The sequence below is a fragment of the Argiope bruennichi genome, chromosome 4 (assembly GCF_947563725.1).
Source record: "Argiope bruennichi chromosome 4, qqArgBrue1.1, whole genome shotgun sequence".
Lineage (NCBI taxonomy): Eukaryota > Metazoa > Arthropoda > Arachnida > Araneae > Araneidae > Argiope > Argiope bruennichi.
In genome coordinates, this window is record NC_079154.1 from 45179257 (window position 1) to 45203163 (window position 23907).

Below are 23907 nucleotides of genomic sequence, written 5' to 3' on the forward strand. Positions count from 1 at the left end.
TAATATTGTTATTTAAAGATTAAAAATTCAGTAGATTTTATAAAATATATTTCTAAAAAGACATTTCAAAATTTCAGAAAAACTAAAAGAAATCAATAGAAAAATTAAGAATATAAAATTCAATGAACATAAATAATTCCATTTTACCTCTCCAAAAATTTTAAATGTACAACTGCATTCTTCCAGATCAATTCCTGTAATACCCTCCAGCTTCCTGGCATTCTGAATATTTGCTCCATGAGCACCTATTGCCAAACCCATCAAATCCTCTCGCACAGTGAATTCTTCACCATAACCAGAATTTGAATGTAACCTTGTGCTCTAAAAGAAAAGGGCTTTTTTTCAACTCCAATTTTATATACAAATATCAAAAACATATACAAAGTAAGAATATTATTTATAAATAACAAGTTAAAAAAATCAAAAATTATTACAGTTCAATTTTTAAAACAAAGGCCTGATTTCATGAGATTATAAAATCATAATTTACACCTACATTTTCATTATTTGAATAAAATCTTCAATTTGAGGAATTATATTTTAATCCATTGTGAAACAAAATAATGAGCACTTAAATACTAGAAATAGTAAGGTATAACAGAACATACAAAATTTATAACATATTAAATATATGAACAGTAATATCAAAATATAATATTCAAGCATACTACTAGAAATAAATACTAGAGAAAATTAATATTACAGATCATATAACAAAGGTGAAGTTAAAAATAAAACAGGAATAATCCTTTTCTTCAAATTTATTATTATGGCAACGGAAATGGTCTGTTTTTTTTTTTTGAAGTTCAATGGAGTGACAAAGTGGTCACGAGCACCTCCACATCATAATTTGAAATAACAATTACAATTTGCAAGTTTAGGGAAAGATTAAAATTAATTGAAACTCATTTAGACAATTTCATAAAGCACTAATGTGATAAAATTAGTTAAAAATTAAATTGATATTTTTATGATATAATCATTAATATTAATATTTTGATTATTTATGGGGGCAAGAAAACTTCAACGGAATACGTTGCATGTGTCTTTTACTATGTAAACTGAATTAACTATCTTGATTAGTTATTTTTGAAAATAATTCAGAAATTTCATGCATGTAACTCATTGTGGATATCTAAGGACGAAACAGGAATAATTTTAAGAGATTTTAATCCGGCAGATTGGTAATAATTCTCATTCTTTTTACGGTCAGAAAATTAATGTAATTATTGTGGATTGCAGTTCTAGATTTTTTTTTTTTTTTTCCCTGGAGCTGGGCACAGCCAGATCATATGCTGGCAGTTGAAGTAACTCGTTGCAAATCTGGGGCAATTTCATCACCCAATCTTCCAATATAAAAAATATACAGTAAATTATTTTTTTAATGTAAGGAATGACAAGTTTTAATTTGATTGCCTTAAAAAACTCAGCTGCATTAAAAAAGTAAAATTATTCAATTCATTAAAACTTGCAATGCATTTTTTTTTATCAACATATTAAATCCATTAGAAACAGACTTATTAAAAAAGAATACCTCAAGCTGGCGGGCTGCTTCTTCTGTTCTGTTTAATAGCAGGACTTTTTGACGAAGATTACGAAAATGCATATCACTAAGCATGCACGCTCTTTTCTTTAAACCTTCATGCCTGCCCTGAGAGGAAAAAAACTAAAATACATTTAGCAATTATTTTTAACACAAATACATCACACACATACATACTTCAATATTCCAAGGACATTACAACAAAAATCAAAATATGGAAACAAATTACTCTGTCATCATTAATGGTGAAAGTGCTTTTATAGGAGAAGGGTTGTTTGTACCAATCAAAAAAAATTTCTCAAATCGGTCAAAGTAGAAATTAAATATAAAAGTTAAATCAACATTAGTATTCATATATAAAAGTACAAGATTAAAATGCTAATTTTTATATACATGAAGTGACCTCATACCTGATCTAATTATCAGATATGTTATAGTTAAATGCATTTTTAAATATAATGAATATGAATGATAATTCACACAAAATAAGTGAAAAAAGTGCATTGGGATTAAAAGCATACAATGATTTGCTTATCACTTGAATGAATCAAATAACAAATTGCAAAGAATTTCATCCATGAAAATATCAAATAAAGTAAGAAAAAAGTTAATAAACTAAAATTGATGCTTATGCATCATGAATTAGGCAAAAATATTATTGTAAAACAGAAGAAAATTTGTGATTTCAACAGTTACAAGATGTTCTAGTTCTGATCAATGAACCAAAATTCTGCAAATAAAAAACATTGAGACATACACCCAATAAAATAATTTCTTAACTAATGTCAAATTGGTATATAGAATGCAGACAAACACAGGTACTTGAATATCATGCCAGATAATGGTCCAGATATTAAATTGTGTTAATCTACTTGCTTGTAACCATTGAAAGAATATACAAATAACACCATGGACATGGCAATGAAACTGATTAGTAGAGAGATGAAAGTGTTTTTTTGTTGTTGTTGTTGTTGTTAAACATCTGATTCAAGATGCTAGTTAAAAAAAAAATTTGAACTTCATATTCTTTTCATTTATTTTACCTCTCCAAATTAATACCAACATTGTAAAACCAGTCAGAAAGTTGGCCATTAGAGCTGAGGTAGTGGTTATAATCTAGGCAGGTATGAAGTTAAAAAGGTATACATAACTTTACATCTTGGAAAGTTGAACTAAGGATATATATGTTTATTGACATAGTATAAAATTTCATACACACAATTTTCATTGTATTGTTAGAAATTATCCATCTTAATGAATGATAATACCAGCCACCATTGTGTGGGATACATTGATGATAAGTGACGAATTTTATTGAATGAGTGCTTGAATATAATTCCATAGAACAAATATACATGATACATTTAGAAAATGCATAAACTTTCCTCGGACAATTAAACAGTAGAGATAGAATTTTCCTCGATTTCTGCTAATTAATCTGATATAGAATACGCAATTATCATTTTAACCATACTGAGACATCATATTAAGATTACATAATAAAAATTTATAATTATTTTTTATAATCTTGTTTATTGCTCTAAAATCCATAAATTAGTTGTTTCTTTTATAATCAAATATTTCTTGTATACTTCAATAAATTTACCATGTTGTAGCATATCTTTGCATTAGATTTCATGTATTTTATATTTATAAAAAAAATATTAAATACATTAAATATCCCCCCCTCCCACTAATATTGTTGACACCAGTTAATTTATCAATGCAGTTATTTTACCAAAACGCGCAATTAAACATTTTCATGTTAAATTTTGAAATATATATTTCAAACTCATTTACTCTCTCATATGATTCAGTTTTTCTCTCTCGTAGATAAAGTATACAAAGAGAAAATATTGCATTCCTCAAAAAACTCCAACATAAAATTTTGATGAATCTCTGTTACCAATCTCCCTTAATCCAAAAATGTATTTTTTTAAAATTACATATGTCTGCCTGTGTACTCAAAAACAGTTGAAAAAATTTGGTATATGAATTTTACATCAGATTTTCAAAAAAAAAAAAAAAATCTATTCAGAGGAAGTCTGTCTATAATTTCAGCAGCTAGCATCTAGATCCATATATCAAATGAAATTTATCTATCAATGTTGATTCAGACTTTTGCACAGATGTAAACATAATTCAAAGATTAAAGAAAATGAAGTTTAGTTCCCAGATTTAACATAGATACTTATCAAATTTTGAACTAAATCTGTCAAAGAAATGATTGCCTATCAATCTGTTCTTAGCATTCAAATAAAAACAAGAAAAAAACAATAACTAAATGAAATTTGAAATGTATTCTTATGATTAACATGTGTAATATTTTGGATTTTTGGTATATATGCATTACAACTGTATGCCAGCAATTAATAACCAAAAAATTAAAAAAAAAAAAAAAAAACAGTTGCTAAAGATTACTTGTTTGCTAAATGCTTAATAATATGTATGTGGTTAATTACACAAGTACCACTTTTATTTACTATACTATGAAACATATCTCGTATGTAGAGGACTGTGATATTCACAGCCTTGCCCAAGATTCATCATTTTATGCAAAGGAGATATATTTAGATTAGATTTTATAAGAGAGTATACTATTTCATTCGTTTAGAAAGAAAGTTACCATTTTTTAAGCAAAATAAAGTTTTGCATTCTCACAAACTATGAAATGGCACTAGCACAGAGCAATGACATAATAAAGGAATTTAATTTTGCGTTTTTTAAAAAACTCCAATAATGTTGTTTAAAATAATACAAATTCTTTAAATTTTTTAATTCTTATAGGAATTTTTAATTAAAATTCTTATAATTATTGCACATATTATATAAATTAGTATAAAATAGAAAAACAATTCAAAGTATTAAAAAAGTTCAAATATATTAAGTTTTTAATGTCTGCTAATTTAAAACCTAAAATTAAAAATTAGAAAAAAAAATGCTGGTTGTAAAATACCGCTATTTGTCATTCTGGCATCAGTTACAGCTAAAGTCTACTTACTATAATTTGTAGGCATTTTTTATCTTGATTGTATTTACAGACAGCAGCACCTATTGCTTTTTTAAATTCTTTATGAGCCATTTCTAATTTGGAACTGTAAAGGAAAAAAAACAAACATCCATTAAGATAATATGCATTTCAACTACATCTGATGTTAAATTCAATGAACTGCAGAATGTGAATTCAATCCTTTAAACTTTTCAATTTCTACATTTCATGTTTGATTTATAGAACTAATGTTTGTTTCAATTTATAGAACAAATATTATGTCTGAGAAAATCAGCAGAACTTGCACTGAAGAAATAACTTGAATAAAAATACATTTTATACATGATTAACTAAATTATATAATCAAATTGAGGCTGGAAAAAGTAAGAAATTTGTATAAAAAGATATTTAAAAAGTTAGATAAAATAATTTTTAAATATTTAGAATTTTACATGGCACCTCATTTGTTCAATCTCTATTCTAAGAATTCTCTAATATAATTCAGAAAATATTTTAAATTGTCTAATTGTATGATGCAAATAAACACATTCCTAATTCAATCTGTACTTGCATTCAACAACATTAAATGTAATAGCTTATTTGAACAGCAACAACACAATTAATATGAAAGGAAAAACAAATAGATTTTCATTTCTTAGCAGCATAAAATTTTCAAATATGATTTATAAAAAGAAATATACATGATTAAAGAAAAAAATTCCAGTAATAACAGGAACAGACAAGAAATTAAATATAACAGACAATCAATTATGTAGAAATTCATGTTAAAACTGAAATGATTTAAAGATTCAACAATGTCATATAATATGGCTACTGAAAATGGCAATAAATCAATTTAGCTATATCTTGCAATATTCAAAATATTTCTTGAAAAACAATTACAATATACATTTTGAAATTGTTCTATGATAAATAATGTTACACTAAATTTAACAAAAAATATAACCAATAAGAAATCTAATTTCAAAAGTTCATGTAATAAAACAATTCATTAAAGATGCTTTTTTTTTTTTTTTTTTTTTGGAAAGGTACCATTTTCAAAAGCCAAAATTCCATACTGATCGATAATTGCAATTCAGTATCACTGCATATATGGTGTGTTACCCATCTTTTTGACATAGGAAAATTTTTGAACACATAATATTCAATTTATCTCAAAAGGATTAACCACCCAATTTCTATAATTTTTGGGACCTCAAATTATCAAAATGCTTGAATTTCACTTTCAAAGACAAATTCTTTAACCCCCCCCCCTTCTCCAAACAAAGTATTCAAAGATCTTGTATTCTTAAAAAGTAGATTTATAAAAAAAAAAAAAAAAAAAAAAAAACTGCTTAACCAATGGCTATTGAGAAGATTTTTACTAATTCAGATAATTCTGAAATATTATTCCAAATATATTACATATTAATATTCCAAATATTAATAATCTACCTGGGAATTTCAGAACTGCAAACTAATAAAATACCGTTCTAAATACCAGAAATTAAGCTGTAATATGTCCTTAAACATCCACATACTGGATACTAATTAAATCTTTTTCTTGTAAAACTGTGACAAAGTTAATGATGAAAATGCTGAATTTTTTTGGCTTTAATTCAGTAATAGTACTAAGGATAGCAGTCAACTTCCATGCTTATTGATTATTAAGACACATAAGGCTGAATACACTTAATAGAAAGGAAAAAAATAAAACTAGTAACTGAACAGTCTTTTTCATAAAATTTTCATCAAGAGTATTTCACATGTTTCTTCCTCATGAATATATAAAATGTTTAGCTTGAATTATTTCTTTTGCTTAAAAAGATACATGAACATGTCTTAAAGTTAAATGAAATCTTATTCAAAAAAATATTACAATATTTAGTTTTAATCACATAACAATTATTTGATAAATTCAATTATATTTATTGTTTCTCATTGTATATTATTTAAAAAGTAATATAATGAAAAATATGATATACAGTTGGATATCATTAAATTGTTCATATAACTATACATTAATCAAATTAATAAATTGATTATACCCATTTCACTATTTTTAAAAGTTATATTGTTCAACACATTGAACCAAAAATTACTTTCATACTGATGACTTCATTAGCCTTTACTGTATAATGATTTCAAGTTTGTCTAGCTTTTTTTCATTTAGACATTAATAAACAATAACTTCATTTAACTGAACCCTTTTTTTTTCACTAATAATAAATTTTTCTAACAGTAATTATCCCATCATTTTGATTCAATAAAGAGTGTAAAGAATTCTTGCAATATTTATGGATTCAATTAATGAAATTAAAATAATTACAAAGAACACAATTAAAAATTAATTTTACACAATATAACATTAATAGAATGCACTTGTGATATACAGCAAATAAGTTAGATGGTTAATTGAAATTTAAACAATTCTGAAAAGAAACTTACTACTCTTGCACATCTTCAGGTACAGGAATCTCGAACTGATGAAACGTGCCTTTTGTGATGGGTTGACTGCAAAAAATAAATTTTATAAATATGAAAATTGATATCACATTTTTATAAAAAAGTTTAATTTCTTATAGTACATTTCTATTTATAAACATCTAATAGCCTAGAATTAAATTAATATATTTAATATTAGGCTTTTAATTTCCTTTTTCTAGCTCACCGACACCAACAGACAAGACTGAAGGTATCTTTTTTCATGCATTTCTATTTTTAAATTGTGCTGGAATGAACACCGTCATGAATTTAAGGAATGTAAAGCAACAAGGAATGTAAACCAACATAAACAACAGAGAATTGACTGAACTTCGACCCCCCCCCATCATAACATTTCTTTTTCAATTCCATTACATGGTTCTTTAATATGTGGCAACTTTAAATGGTATTACCCAATTCTCTGAATATCTCAAATATTGAAAGTACAAATACTTTATCTGCTATTCCATATCTTACACATTTTTCTCTTATCTCTAAAGTAAATGGAATATTTCAGCATTACTTTATCTTAAAGTCAGTTCAAATATAAATTGAAACTGGTTTTTATTTTTTAATTGCCTTCTTGCAGAAATATTTGATAAATTTACAATTGTAGGTATCAAGTTTGATTGCATCAATACAACTTTTTTTTTTAATCTAAAAAATTTCAACATTAATTTTATTGTTGAAATCTACCGATTGATAATTATTAATTTTTTTGTTGCAATCTACTGATTGAAAATTATTAATTTTACATTTATTACTCTAGATATTTACCAATCTTTATTTCTCTGATATCTTTTGATGAATATTTTAAGAATCCCCGTACTGCCCTTTTCTTCTCTAACCAATCCTATACACAAAGTTTTTATTGCTTACATAAGACTTATGTTAGGTAAAGTAAAAAATAAAAGTTTATATGGGATTTTATCCCATCTTTTGTAATATTGTTTCAAATACATAAATAAATGAAAAAACACTTGAAATAATTTTGCATTCATTAATGAAACAGAGTATCAATTGCTGAGTTATAACTATTAAAAAGGAAGATAATTTTAATGCAATCCTTGAACATATTTTATGAAGCCTAGTTTTATAAATTTAAGTTCTAATGAAGACAAGGATATCATATTTTCTCATCTTTCACAATTATAAAACAGACTTTCAGACTTGCATAATTTCCACTTTATTTACAAATGCAGTAGGTTATAAAAATTTTATAACCTTTGTTCACTTCTATTTCAATCCCTTAAAAGTTCTGTTTTCTGCCATTACCAACATCTTTATGTACCCATTAGCAGTCCAATGCATTTTCAGAGGTATATGTATCACAGATGGGGAATTTCAACTAATACATTAGGATAAATAAACAATTAAAAATAAATCACTAGTTATATTTTATAAAATCATGTGCCAACATATAAAAAGATGTTTTTTTATTACAGTCAACCACTGGTAATATTTTTTATACTGGGAAATTTTCTTGGCAACCTTGTTGACATTTGGCTCAAATTCATTCCCGATGCCAGTTGAAGCAAATCTTACACCAACACATTTCTTGCTATTATATACTACATATTTTCCTGCAATACGCTAACACAGCTTCTCGCTCCAACAGCGGGCAAGCTATAGGTTTGTTTTTTAATTCTAGTTGTTGCGAATTTAAGATACTCCAGTTATTGGATGCATGATTCACCCTATATCATTTTTCAGTTCAAACATAAGCAAAATAAAACAAATTTTTATTGAACATATATTATTTATGAATCTCAATTGGACATCGGGGAGGATTTTCTAAGCTAAAAAACACTGATGGTTTTACTAGAAAGCCTTATATATACAATCAAGGTACTATGTCCTCGTACAGAGAATGTAGCTTTGCTAATATATGAAAAAATAGAGAAGTCTGGAAAAAGAAAACTAAAGTTTGCCACAAATGTGAAGTGTTCAATGTAGTCTAAAAGTTCCTATAAAATTTAAATTTCAAAACATTTCAAAATATTCATGTTATACAATTTTAAGACATTCCCCTTCCATAGAATTTGATAAAATATTAGCATATGGTTTGATATAACTTAAATTTAATCTAATAATGAACTTTAAAAATATCCAATACCAAATCAAGTTACTAAGAAATAACAAGAATCACCGATTCTTTTAAGAAATTAAAAACAAAATGATCATTTAAACTATACACAAATTAACTTTCTGATAAATGGCTTAACTACTACAAATGCCATAAATAAACCAAAAATAAATCAGAAAAATTACTAAAAACATTTCAAGAAAATCCAAAATTTAAGTCCAAAAGAATTTTAAATGAATAATATTTTATTATATTTATGTTTTTAATACAATAAAATTACTATTGATAACATTTTCGAATTGGAAACATTAAACCCTTTACATAAAGACTATCAGAGGTTGACACAGACAGATTCTACCAGAGATTGAACAGTTATTTTGACTAGTTTGGTAGTTCCAATGTCAATAGGACTAAAATTGGAGAACCAAATTTAAATAAATTTTGTTTAATTGCAGGAGGGATGTAGAAATACGAGAATAAAAATACTTCATTTCAAATCTTTAATTCTTCCTTTCACGCAAAATATGTGAGAAATAATAACATAAGATTATGAAAATGAGAAATATTTATCCCTGTGACCATTTATTACACTCATAATGGGAGTAGTTATAAAGGATTAAATAAAAGTAACTCAAGTCATCATACAGAGGTTATGCTAACCAGAATGTGCTTACTTACGAGAATGTTTGCAGAATAAAACTTCTTACAAATAATCTATGTACATAAGACCTTATAATGGAATTATTTAATAAGATACGGAAACTATACAAAAAGGAAAAAGTTAAGATTTCTATGAGAAATAACAATTTAAAAAAATTGCTGATATGAATTCTGAAAGTTCAACAATGAACAAAGTAAAAAATGAGTAATACTTACTTAGTATTTTTTAAACGTAACCTGTCGCTAGGTACAATTTCTGTATATGTAGTTTCCCAACCAAGGTATTCAACAACATGAAAGTCACCTTTTGTCATCTTCACCACAGCACGCCACCACCCACATGCCTCTTGTTCATTAGCTCGAGAAAACACCTAAAAGAATTTTTTATGTAATATTTATAAAATATAAATCAGAATTATATAAAAATAATTCACTTAAATTTCATTTTTAATCAAGGTATAATAATCTACTTATTTCACATTAAAAAGTAGTAGGTATTATCAAACTCAAAATTCAGTAGGTTTACATTTAACTTTTGAAATGTTTTTACCTAATTAACATTCATTCTTAAAACAAATCTCTAGGTTATTGAAAAAACACTACAAAATAAAAATCAAATTTTTGATTTTGTCAAAAGATTTATTAACGAAAAGTTGCAACAAATGGCAAATAAAAAAATGCAAAGCAATTTTAATCTCCGATTGATAATTGCTTTCTCACAGATATTTTATTCTCTGTAATAAAATTACTTTGATAACAGTAAAAATATTATTTATATAGAAGAAATTGCACCAAGCAATAAATTCATGTTTGCATGGCACATATTAAATGCAATGAATCCAATTTTATTTTAATGTGTGTAATAATCTATTGCATACATTTTTTCAATTCCCATTCATTCAATTTGCATTTTTGCATTGTATAAAAGGGGAAAAGATCTAGTAATAAGCAATTAGTTGTCAAATGGCATTAGTTATGATGGTCCTATGTCCTTGACATGTAAAATAATTTCATTAAATTTGTGTAGAAATAAATTAAATTTCTAGAGATGCTTTCAAAATATATAATCAACTGCATATCTTTGGTTAAATTTGTCAAAATAACTTTCTCACAAAATATTATATTTCAGTTACTATCTTATTATCAACTATTCTATCTTCTTAAATTAGATTTTGTTCATGCAAATGTAGCTTAATGCCAAACTTGACAATCTAAAAATCACGGGAACCCATTTACTCACCCTTTCGGTCGAGTCTTTTTTAGGGGTTCATTAGAACGTTGACTCCCTGCATCAGCTCCCTAGCCACTGCAGAAGCTGTAAACAACCTCAGTTTGCAAGGCTTAACCAAGCCAATTGCAATGCAATGCCACAAACAGCCATGTATTATATGAACTACTCACCACAAAAGGAGTGTATATAGTTGTAAATAAAGAAGTTAAACAAAGGTACAGTCCACTGCTCACTTCGATTCACCAGATATTATCTTTGCTTTTAGAAATTGTCATTTTGATTTAGCAAAGATTCGAGACATTTATGTTTTATGGATTTTTATCAAATATAACATCTACAAACTATTCATTTTTAATTTATAAGTTTTAAAATACATTTTCATTAATATACGACACAAATGCAAATTAGAAGATTAAAAATATTTATCACAAAAGATTTTCGTAAATTTTTAATGCAAATTTAAGAAAAAACTAAATGGCTAAACTAAAATCTCATGAATTATAAGTTGTCACAGGTGGAGTTTTTCTTTATTTTGTGATGATAAAGGGCATTTTAATCCAATAAATACAGCTTACAAACATTACCATTTTCATTTAATAGAGAAATTTGAAATTCATATAAAAACAAACATTAAATACCAGGTACAAGAATGAACACAAAAACACCAAAATATACTTTTTTTTACTAAACACAAGGCCTTACATTCTTGAGATAGTAAATAGAATTTAAAGACTTTTTTATTTGATAAAATTTTATTTTCTAATTGCAATAGAGACATGTTTTGATATGTATCACATATTTCAAATTACAACTATTAGTAAGAAGAATAACAAGATCTGTGAAAATTGAAAACAATGAATATATATAAACTGGCCTTCAAAAGTTCAGGTCAACCAGCTTTTAGTGTCTAATTTGAGAATGAATGAACATAGATACATGAAATTAAAAGGAAATGTGCATTAAACAGTTCTTTAATGAATGCAACATAGAAATTTCCATAAGTTCAACAGGAACATTATTTACAATAAAGAAATGCAGAGAGTTATTCAAGGAAAAAACAGTATATGTTTTATACGGAAAAATATTGCGAAAACATAAGAAATGTGTCCATCTTCAGCTGCAATGCATTGGCAGCAAACCTTTCATGTTGAGAAGTTATCAGACACCAAAATATGATGTGAAGACCAGAATAATCTTTGTTCCAACTCCTTTAATGATCCTGCAGGAAGACTTGAAGCAACAACCCGACTCCCAAAACAGTCTCAAAAAATGTTGTATTGGATTCCACAGGTCTGAGAGATCAAGCTGGTCATTTCACTTTTGCCATAAAATGATCCTCAAAATAGTCCTTATGCTAAGCTTGGTGTGGTCATACACTGTCTTCAATCAGAAGAAAATCATTACTAACAGTAACAGCATATGGACAGACATATGGATCAAGAATCTTGTATCAATATTTCATAACATTCAAACTTCCTCCATAGAACAGATATAGGTCAGTGTTACTACCAAGAACAATGTCTGCCAAACTATTCTTTCACTAGATCTGTAACTGCAGTTTTCATAATGTTGTGTTGGTTGCATTCGATAGATTGTTCCCTCTAAATTATTGGACAACCCAAATCACTCCCATGTGAACCAGGACTCGTTTGTGAAGAATATAAAAGCACATTGGCTGACTTGTTGAGGATATGTGTTCTCTTACCTAATGTAAATGAGCAGCTCTGTGTCCTAGCTTTAAGGAGAGACAAGCAACTGTTGTATTGCATACAGACCTGTATTGTAAAGGCATCTTCGCACTGTAGTAGAAGCAATTTTTATCCTTGTTGCCATAAAATAATCTACCATAAGCCGAGACACAGAAATGTTTCTTTTATTTCAGGTCAAAAGAGCTAAATAATTGTCTCCCTCAGTGCTGTAACATGTGGTATTTCACCACGCTAAAAGACATTAACATGTCTAACAGCATCAGCTTGAAACACCCCCCTTTTCCACCTATCTACCCACTCTTACCTTAATGAATTGGGCAAGCAACTTCTCTTGGATATTGCTAGTCTCTCCTAGATATTGTCAAAAAAACTGCCAATAACAACTGAAGATCTATAATCATGTACAAAACTTACAAAATTAAGAAGGTTAGATTTATGCTTATTTTCATTCACTCCTATACAAGTATTTATTTTTTTTTTTAAGTTATTTACTATCATGTATATAAACAAACAATTTTAATGTTACACACATTTTTTAATAGTAAGCTTTAAAAAACATGCAATACCTTGAGACCAGTGTATTACAAGGAACTAAATAAAGTTTATACCAGACAAATATAATCAATAACAGTAACACTAATAATTACATTTTATTAACAATTTCATGTGTATAATCATATACAAAATATTAATACAGAATAAAAATAAATTAGAACAATTTAAGAATTTGTAATTTGATATTTGAAAAGATGTAAATCATTTATTTTCTTTATATCCATTTAATTTTAATATACTTTTATTTCTTTCAGATTCATGCATCAAATTCCAGTTTTTATAATTTTAAAAATGTTTTCTTCTGGAGAAAAATATTTACTACTTCCAAAGAACTTATAAATAATAGAAAATACATCTGAAATGTTTTCCATTTCTTTACCAAAACAAAATATCATTCATATAAGCAGAAAACTTTTTACATGACGATTTCTACAGTGCAATTTTGAACTATTTTTCAGAATTGTATTTGATAAATGATATCTGAAACAATTTCAGATCTTTTGAGGTGATATGGCTAAAGAAGCATTTAGATTAAGCTAATATTGTTTTATTATTAAAACAATGCATACATAGAAAAGAACTGCATATAGTTGTTACTTTAGGACAAAAGATTTATTATTGTTCAGAAAAAAAAAAATTTCTCCGTGTGTCTGATCTTGTTGTTGCAACAATATTAGTTTCATGGAATAATTGCTTTTAAAGAACAGCTTTTTAAATACATTTAAAAATATGAAACTATAAGGTTGCCCCACCTTTCTAAATGGGACATTTGATATATGGTCTCATGCCACAGTTCAAAATTGGTCAAGACTTTCATGCATAGAAAATAAAATTTATTTCATAAGCTAGAGAAAAAAAACCTTATTCATGGAAGATTTTGAAGAGATGTGGACTAACCACAACCAAAAATACATAAAGAATATGATAAAAAGTTTGATTTTACAAATCAATAAGAAAAAATTAGAATAAAATTAGATATTATGAATGATATAAAGCCACAGTTTATAAAAAAGGCAATTCTTTACTTTATCTTAATTTATCAAATGTAATAAATGCTATGAATCAAACAAAATATCTTCTGAAGAATGATATATAAATAATTCACTTTATAGTATACCTCAACTTCTTGACCTTCTATCATACTTATTGGTTTATCATCTTTCGGTGGAGCAGGTGGTAACCTTACACGGTTGAATGGAAACTTGCTTTCTGGCTGCCAACTGCAATTAATAGTACTTAAAAAAATTAGAAAATAAAAATACTTCAGTAGATATAAAAACAATACACAAGATATTCTGAAAAAAATAATTCAATAAAAATGGCAAAAATTTAAATAAGACAATCCATAAAAAATTGAGTCAACCTAATATTCAGGATAAACTGAGCTTTTCTTAACTTTTATATTAATTTTGAAAGTAACAGCCATTAAATTTGAAGGAAAAACTATGCCAAAATATTATGAAAGCAAAATTAAGATACTTAACAAGTATAAAAATGGTCTCGCTTCACTTAAATTAGAAAATTTCATCCGATACTTTTTTTTTTTTTTTAAGACTCAGAACTTACTTCAAATAAAAATTTGGCTAAAATATATATCACAATCTAAAAAATTTTACAGATCAGGGTACTACTGCTAGACAGTAATTTTTTAAAGGCAATAAATAGCCAAATTTGGTAACCTACCAATATTTTCAATATTTGAAAATTTTGTGTTTAACAGAGATTGACAAAAAATCTGTAACATGTTTTTTTAGTTTTCCCATAAAATCAAATTATTCTTAATTATTAATTTATTAAATGCAACATTACAAAACTCTTAGAATCTAGTAGAAACAGGTCACAAGATTGAATTTTGCCAGAAAACTTAATTATTGAAAACTTTTTTTTAGAATAAAAATTTAATAATTTCTCACTAGCTTTTTTTTTATCAAAAAAAATATTTGTCAGACAAAAATATTAAACAATACTTACTCATTTTCAAAAGCTACAGTTACTTCATCTTCATGAACATCTGTGATATATGCCTGTAATAAAAAGCAAACCAATAAATCATAATATTTTTTTATGTTTTTTCTAAAATATTATACAAAAAGCACATAAACTATTAAATTTTTTCACACTCTCCTTTAAATACTTCTGATTTTATAAAAATGTGTTTTTCAGAATACATAACTTATTTCTTTTACTGAAATGTAAAGTTCTAGAAACAATCATTTTCATGTGACAGCTAAGAATTCTCATAGAAAATAAATTATAAAAATTATACTCTAAATTAAGCTTTCAATTTAATCATCTCAGGCCAATAAGCTACTATATCAAATAGTTTAGACCAATCATAACATTTCTTTTTGGGGAGTCCCCCCCATCTTCTATTCAGATCAAAAGGGAATAGCAGTAATATCAAAAAAAATTTCAAGGCCTCCACATTATAAAAAACCATGTTCTCTTCTGTTTCAGTTCTTTCATCATGTTATTATACATTATAATAAAAAATAACAATTTTTCGGCACATGTATAAAATCCCGTTAAATCAATTCATTATTGAATAAACCTATTTTTCTATGACAGAAAAAAAAATAATAATAATAAACTTTCCTGTGAAAATATCTTCCAACATACTTGCCATTTGTATTTCAATTATAACAAATAACATAAACTAACATATAACATTTTTCAACATTAAATACAAAAAAAAAAAAACTTTCTATTATAACATTTTAATTAAAAGAAACCATTCTGCATTTAATTTCAGCACATCATTTTTCAAATTTAACAAGAAACCCTACACAATAAAATCAGATACAAAAAAGGTTTCCCAGAGGTATATAGGATTACTATCATATTAAAAAACTGAAATTCATACAATGACCAATTTTTAAAAATTACATTTATTCACATACAATTAAAAAAATTTAACTACACTCAAATTTAAAATCTACATATGAAAAAACATTCATTTAACAGTTAAAATTTAACAGCACTAATAGAAAGTAGGATAAAATTTTTCAAATGTTTAATTTCTCTGACAACATTCTACACATGTTAATGTTTATAGCTAAAAACAAATTTCTATAAGTTAAACTTAACAAAGCGTTACTAAATAATTTATAATTATACTAAATTAAATTTCAATGTATAAAAATTTCATATTTCGTCGATATCAAATTATTCGATTAATCATAAAAACACATTAAAATGCGTCCAATAATAAGTCAAAGAATATATAATATGGATTAAATTCAATTTTCCATTATACCATTCACCATTTCAAAAGTTCATTCGATCTCAAAAAATCTTCAACTCAATTCATACCCGTCAATGTTCATATTAATACGACAGAATATGAATTTGAAGTATTTAATTGAAGTTAATTCCATAAAAACACAGTGCGAAATTTATTCTTTGATACGCTAATCGTGCATATCATAATCTAAAAAATTTTCCCCTCACTAGAGATAACCAATTTCTTTTCGATTTTTATAAAGATTAAGAAGCATTTTGCTTAAAAATAAAACAATAATAAGAAAGGGTCTGAATAATTATTAAAGCTGATCTTACATACCAAGAAAAAAATTTATTTTAGAAACAAAACGAGAAGAATTCAAAGATCAAAATATCCAAGAAAACGCCGATTCGAATGCCGGCAACAAACATGCAGTTTTAAATTAAAATTTATGAAACAATAAAGACCAAATTTTCCTCTAAAATAATATATAAACATAATCAAACGTTAAAACAAGCAACAGTGTTACAAATAAATATTTTATTAAGAAGAAACTGTCACTTTTCCAAAATCAACACAAGCCTCGTGTATAACGGCAACCACGTTTCGATGTCAAAGGAAGACAGTGCGGTATAAAATAAAAATCCGCGACTTCCATGATTGGAATGGAATATACTTAAAGAATAAAACTCATTAAAGTGTTATTCTTACAGCAAAACAGTTCAAGAACAAACCTTATAGTAAGCGCCATTCTCGCCGCACACTTCAACAGCGACGTCCTCCATTTTGCAGCAAGCAGAATACAATTACGGGGGCTGTCTACTGAAAACTTACTCTCCGGTTCTTTGCCGGCATCGAAACATAAACCATAAGACTAAAAAGAAAGATCTGTGTCGCACATAATAAATGCAGATAAATTATATAAAAAATAATAAAGCAAAAACGCTCCAATATCTTAAATTCTATGCAATGTAAAAAGAACTATGATTTGAAAACGAACGTCTCCAGTGATGGTTAACCTTTTGCGAGTTTCATAACCGCAAGTTAAATTATAAAATTCGCAAATTTTAAAATCAAGAATTTTTTTAACACTTTAATTATAAAGAGGTTACTATTATTTAAAACTAAAAAAATATTATGTAATTTTAGTTGTATTCTACACATAAGAAAATAAATTTCAAGATTTACATATATGTTAGTATTCGGATTCGAAAAAAAAAATTAGATTCAAAGTTTTACTTATTTAATATCCATTCCATTGTATCTGTGTCCAACTAGAGCCTCCGAATATAAGGCAGGTTCAATGAAAGATCTGAAAACATCACAATTCACAAAACAGCCTCAAGTATTGAGAATATATTACCGCCTCAGTAGCATAGCGGTCTTAATTCAATCTCCTTGTCACTGTAAAAAGATATATATTTGACTGCGATGTCAAAGTAAAATGAATTTATAAATTTAAATATTCTATTGCTTCCTGAAAATTTTATCTTTGGGAAATGAAAAGAATGATTTTGAATGTAGATACCTTGCATTATTTGAATATATCTCTATAGTTAGATTTTTCTTTCATATCCATGTGCTCTCGACCATAATACCTTTCTATTCCCTTATAATTTATCATTAAATGGAAGCATTAATTTCTTAATTCCAGATAATGGAACACTTTTCTCTGTGGTTTGAGAGAGAATTCGTTTTTTGATTTGAAAGATATAACGGTCTTTTGTTTATAAAAAAGCGAAGTTGCGTTTAAAAATACTTTACGGTGGATTTTGTTTTTGCATCTTACTCTCAAGCTTAGACAAGTTTTTTATTTGTTTCTCCTCATACTTCTACTCTGCTAAATTCATTTTGTACGAGGTAAGATTGTTCCTTTATATTTTGTGAATTTTTTCTTCATTGCAAGCTGAGTCGCACATTTGTATCAGTGCAAGACTTTAGTGATGAGTCCTTTCAATTGAATTCTGAAACTCTCGCCTTCAACACGATGCCTCAAATTACTGACATTTATTTTTTGAATGAAAAACCTACCAAGGACCTTGTGCTAAATTTAGGTCAGAAACATTACGAGGAAATAAACGTTATTTTTTCTAATGCGAATGCTTCTTCTCAAATACCGCGCACAAACCCCATTCTGATGCAAACTTTCATAAAGCAAAATATCGACAGACACTCAAATATCATGAACATGAGATTTACCCGGCAAGGGAAACTAATTTTTACTACAAAGGATCCGGGATGCGCAAAACAACTTCTTAGCTTAGAGCAGATTAACGATACTAAGGTTACTTCAAACGTTATTTGGGAAGGAGTTACTTCTAGATTTCTGCTTATTGATATGCCCACATGTGTTCCACTCAAAGAAGTTGCAGATGAACTGCGACAGTTTAACGATATTGAAATCAGAGAGATGAGACGTTTTGTCAAACAAAATTCGACACAACAAACTTCTCCAATTCTCGTAACAATTCTGGGTACTTCTCTTCCAGATTCAGTTAAACTTTGGCTTACAATCCAGAAAATTCGACCTTTTATTGATCGGCCTAGACAGTGTTCAAAATGTTACAGTTTCCTACACCCATCTAGGATATGTTCGAAAGACCAAGTTTGCCAATTATGTGGAACAGAACACGTTGGAAATTGTCAAAACCCAGTTAAATGCATTAATTGTCAAGGTTCTCATGCAGCAACATCTAAAGCATGTCCCTTGTACGTCAAAGAACAACAAATTTTGGATCTAAAATGTCGTAACCACCTCACTACGGGGGAAGCACGACGCATATTTAATGCATCTTCTAATACAACTTATGCGACTGTTACTAGATCGAACACGGAACCCATTGACTTTGAAAAATCTTTAAACGACAAAATGGAATCCATCATCCAAAACATCAACAAAAAGATGGAACAACATTTCAACGACAAAATGGAATCCATCATCCAAAACATCAACAAAAAGATGGAGCAACATTTCAATGCTCTATTGGAAATATTTCAAAAGACGGTCGAGTCTATGGTGCAACAGTTAATTCATGTGATTGACAAAGGTGAAAAAATTAAATCTCCATCCAGGAAGAAAAAAGCTTTACTTAATGCTTCGAAAAACTTCGCTAGTTCTACTAGTCAACCCATGCAATGGGACGCTGGTGGCCCTGCTGGGACTTCGGATTAATAATCTTTTTTTTGCGCTTTGTTTCCTTTTTGCTGTTTTATGTTTCCTCTCCCACTTTACTGCTTGTTATTTGTTTCTCTTCTTTGCAAAGCGCTGCTTCAATTTTATCTTTCCCAAATGCTTGGAGTTTTTTTGTTTTTTTGTTTTTTGTTTTCTTTTTGTGTGTGTACGTCACCCCGGTGTTTGGTTGACCTCTTGCAGAGTTTGCAGTTTGCTTTTTCCTTTTCTGTTGGTTTAATTTATTAGGATGCGTTTTGTTCAGTGGAATTGCCGTAGTATTAGGAATAAAAAAATCTGGCTTGGTATTCCTCCCTTCTCAATTTCAGATTTCTGGATTTTTCAAGAAACTTTTCTTTATGCTGAAGAAGATTTTAGTTTCTATAAAAAAAGGTTTTTTAGATCTCACAGGGAAGGCAGACTGGGAGGGGGCCTTTTAATTGGAATCCCCGATCATTTGTCGGCATACATAATCCCTTACGATGTACCTCAAAATTCGGACGTGGAAATACTCACCGTTAAAATCATTACAGCTTCTCTAAACTTTTGTATAGTAAACATTTACGCTCCTACAGGTTTTGACATTGAAATTTTCGGAAACTTTTTTAACTTACTTTCTGAACCAACGTTCATCTTTGGTGACTTTAATTTACATCACCCTTTTTGGGGCTCAACCACTTCTTCCAGACTCAGCAACAATTTTGTCGATTGGTTAACGGATTCAAATTTTGTCATTTTAAATACTTCGAACCCGACGCACATTACTCCTGCAGGTAACCAATCACTTCTGGATCTTACCCTTTGTTCCAAATCACTCTTCTGTAGCTCAGATTGTTTTGTTGCTGAATCATCTTTTGATAGCGACCATTTCCCCATAATTTCCACCTGCAAAGTTTTACACAACAAACAAAGGTTCCTCACAGAAATTAAATGGCAATCTATTCTTTTTCAATCGGAAAAAATTTTTGAAGATACAAATCTTAACCTAGACTCAGTTTCATCAAACATTTCAGAAATCATATCCAATAATACTAGAAAAATACCTTTGAATAACAAACAATACCCACCCTGGTGGGATAAAACCTGTCACAAACTTTACAACCTTAAAATCATATATCGGAAGAAAGCATTAAAATGCATATCAACTAAATTTTGGATTCTTCACAAAAAATTCGCAAGCAGATTCAAATTTTATAGTAAACAAGCAAAACAAAAAATTTGGGATAACTTATGTAATAGTGCAAGAAATCCTCGTTTATTTTATTCTATCTTAAGAAAAATGAATCAGCAATATGAAGATAATAACTCCTTCAACACCATTTCTGTTAACAATTCTTTTATCACAAACCCATTCGTGCAAAGTAATCTGTTCGCAGAATTTTATGCCAACAATTCCAGTACTCACGAGCCATTACCAATCCAGTTTACGGACAATCAGGAAAGCGAATTAAACGGAGCACTTCAAATGGAAGAATTAGAATTCGCAATTAAAAAATCAAAAACAACAACCCCAGGTCCAGACAATATTCCCGCATCCTTTTTCAAAAAACTTAACAAAAATGCAAATTATTACATCCTTCAATTATTTCAACAGATTTTTAACACAGCATATGTTCCCAAAACATGGAAACATGCACTTATTATTCCCATTCCAAAACCAAATAAAGACAAGCTTCAGATAACATCCTATAGGCCAATAGCTCTAACATCTGTTTTTTCCAAAATCTTTGAACGTATCTTATGTAAAAGAATTACTGATTTTCTTACAAAGAACAAAAAACTTCATCCAAAACAATTTGGTTTTTTACCATACAAGGACAATAGGGCAGCCACTTACTCATTATATTACAGCATTTCAAAAGCAAAGAGGGAAAAAAAACATTTCATTGGTATTAGTCTCGACATCGCAAAAGCTTATGATTCGGTTTATATTGACGGATTGATATATAAATGCTTGGAATTGGGCATCTGCGGGAAGATATGCGCTTGGTTGCATCAATTCCTTAGTCACCGTTCGTTTCAAGTGCGATGGAGACAAACACTCTCCGACATAAGAATTACAAACAAAGGATTGGCACAAGGTAGTGTCCTCTCGCCAATCTTATGGGCAATTTTTATATCGGATTTTTTTGAAACTCTTGAAAATGAAGTTGATTGTTTGATCTTTGCGGACGACATATTTATATTTTGCTCGCACCAGTCTATTGAACTTATTGCTAAGAAATTACAAAAAACAATGGAAAACGTACATCAATGGTGTACGTATTGGAAGCTTTCAGTTAATGCAGAGAAAAGTTACATAGCCGATCTTTCAAACAAAATTAATTTTACCCACCCAAATATCTCACTAGCAGGAACGAACATCCAATGGAAAAACTCAATTACATTCCTCGGAATTCCTTTTTCAAAAAGAAATCAAAACGGATCGATCTTAAATAAAATTAAAAATAAAGCTTTAAAAAAAATCAATGCATTAAAGGGTTTTGCATATAAACATTATGGCCCAAGAACAAAAGATTTAATCACAATCACAGACAATAGCATTTGCAGCTTATTCTTTTACGCCAGTCCCATTATCAACAAATTTCCAGAAACTCACATGAAAGCATGTAATATTATTCAGACCAAAGCACTTCGCATTGCACTTGGTGTTCCACAGTGGACACCAAATAAAGCTCTCCTTTACATCTCCAATCAGGAAATTCTCAGTGAAAAAATCAAACGTTTATCCTTACAATTTCTCATTAAGCAGATTTCTATCAGTTCCTTCTCCGCCATCTACAAATTAGATGTAGAACATTTCAATCTTGCTCTTATTGAACAGGACAAAATTTTTCTGGATAAAATTTTTTCTGATCTAAACATTAATTGGAATCGCATTATTTCTGATCAACATTTTTTGCAACTTCCAAGAGAAAATTGCAATATTATTATTTCAAAATACCCTTTTCAAAACAAATCTCTCCCACACTCAGCTATTAATGGCAGTTTTCAAGAAACGCTTCAAAAGGACTTCAAACAGTGTTTCATTATCGCAACTGATGCATCGAAATCACAAAACTTAACTTCAATCGCCGGCATTTCGGATCTGTCTCAATTTGCTTTTCGAACCCACAACATCAATTCAATTTTTACAGCTGAAGCTCTTGCAATTTACCAGGCTCTGGACTATCTTTCCGTTCCTGAGAAACATTTACTTCTTCTTACAGACAGTCTTTCAGTTCTTACAGCACTTCAAAAATTTTCATATAAATCCCCATCCATTATTCATAAAATTGTGGCCAAAATTGTGGAAAAATCTCAGATTAACCAACATATTACTTTTCTTTGGATCCCAGGGCATTCGACAATTTTATGGAATGAAAAAGCGGACTTGATCGCAAAATCAGTTACAGAAATCAGCCCATGCATTGAATGGATCGCATCGGAAGACATCATCTCACGCATCAAACAAATCTCAAAAAGAAAAACAACAGACAGCTATAGACAGAGCAAACATTATGAAATTCTTGGTGAAATTCCAGACGTAAAAAATATTGCTAAATGGACAAGAAATAGAAGAGAAGACATCATTTGCGCTAGAATATCTACCAAAACACTCATTACACCTGGCCTTCTACATCGTTTTAACCTGTCGAATGAACCAAATTGCGAAACATGCCACTCTTTGAATAATTTGGATCATATCTTACTGCACTGCCGAAAATACTCAAGCGTAAGACGTTGCCTGTGGTCGAAGTTGGGCCTCAACTCTCTTTCAAGCTGTAATTTCAAACAACTCACGTGCAAAGCATTTGCAGATAAACTCTCTCTCCATATTTTCCTTCAACACTTGAAATTTTTTGACATTTATTGATTGAAGATATTGTTGAACGCTGGGATGACAGCCTTTGTAGCTAAAAATCCCTAAATCCCCCTCATTCAAACAAACAAAAACAAAAAATCAAAATCTGTGGTTTGTGGATGACTTGTGGTCTCTATATGTTCTGTGATTAGGAAAAAAAAGGTTGGAAAATTTGAAGAAAACCGTGTTTTTCTCAATAGTTCTTTTAATGTGAAATGCTGCTTTTTTTTTCTTTTTTTTTGACATACATCAAAATTGATATTAAAATTATAGTTTGGTTATATAAGTTTATTCACTTTATGTCTTTAAAATATTCAGAATATTTAAGAAAAATAGATTGAATCACAATGAATACATTGAAGATTTAAATTGATTGAATATTTTTTTTTTTTTAACAAAAGGATGTTATGAATT

General features: G+C 28.4%; 2 protein-coding genes across 8 annotated transcripts in view; one reads left to right on the forward strand and one right to left on the reverse strand.

Moving 5' to 3' along the window:
- Window positions 1–17498, reverse strand: part of LOC129965767 (fragile X messenger ribonucleoprotein 1 homolog) — a 34563-nt gene extending 17065 nt beyond the window's left edge. For 2 of the 7 annotated variants that reach the window (XM_056079940.1, XM_056079937.1), the window contains exons 1-8: window positions 17215–17498; window positions 15229–15281; window positions 14375–14477; window positions 9979–10133; window positions 6981–7046; window positions 4545–4638; window positions 1535–1651; window positions 148–321 (exon numbers count right to left, since the gene is read on the reverse strand). In XM_056079940.1, the coding sequence (XP_055935915.1) occupies window positions 148–321; window positions 1535–1651; window positions 4545–4638; window positions 6981–7046; window positions 9979–10133; window positions 14375–14477; window positions 15229–15281; window positions 17215–17265 (813 nt within the window). In that variant the 5' untranslated portion in view covers window positions 17266–17498. Of the gene's footprint in view, window positions 1–147; window positions 322–1534; window positions 1667–4544; window positions 4639–6980; window positions 7047–9978; window positions 10134–14374; window positions 14493–15228; window positions 15282–17214 lie in introns of all 7 variants that reach the window. The other 5 variants (XM_056079939.1, XM_056079936.1, XM_056079938.1 and 2 more) reach the window with 3 other exon arrangements.
- Window positions 17499–18668: 1170 nt separating this feature from the next.
- On the forward strand, window positions 18669–19652 carry LOC129966235 (uncharacterized). The gene is made up of 2 exons (XM_056080650.1): window positions 18669–19295; window positions 19383–19652. The coding sequence occupies exons 1-2, from the start codon at window positions 18669–18671 to the stop codon at window positions 19650–19652; spliced, it is 897 nt and encodes a 298-aa protein (XP_055936625.1).
- The last annotated feature ends 4255 nt before the right edge of the window (window positions 19653–23907 follow it).

What these genes read in the sequence shown, in the direction of transcription:
- LOC129966235 (XM_056080650.1), top strand. Translation starts at nt 18,669, where the DNA reads ATGAGATTTACCCGGCAAGGGAAACTAATTTTTACTACAAAGGATCCG. An exon ending in CTAATACAACTTATGCGACT is followed by an intron (nt 19,296 to 19,382) that starts GTTACTAGATCG and finishes ATCAACAAAAAG; the next exon opens with ATGGAACAACATTTCAACGA.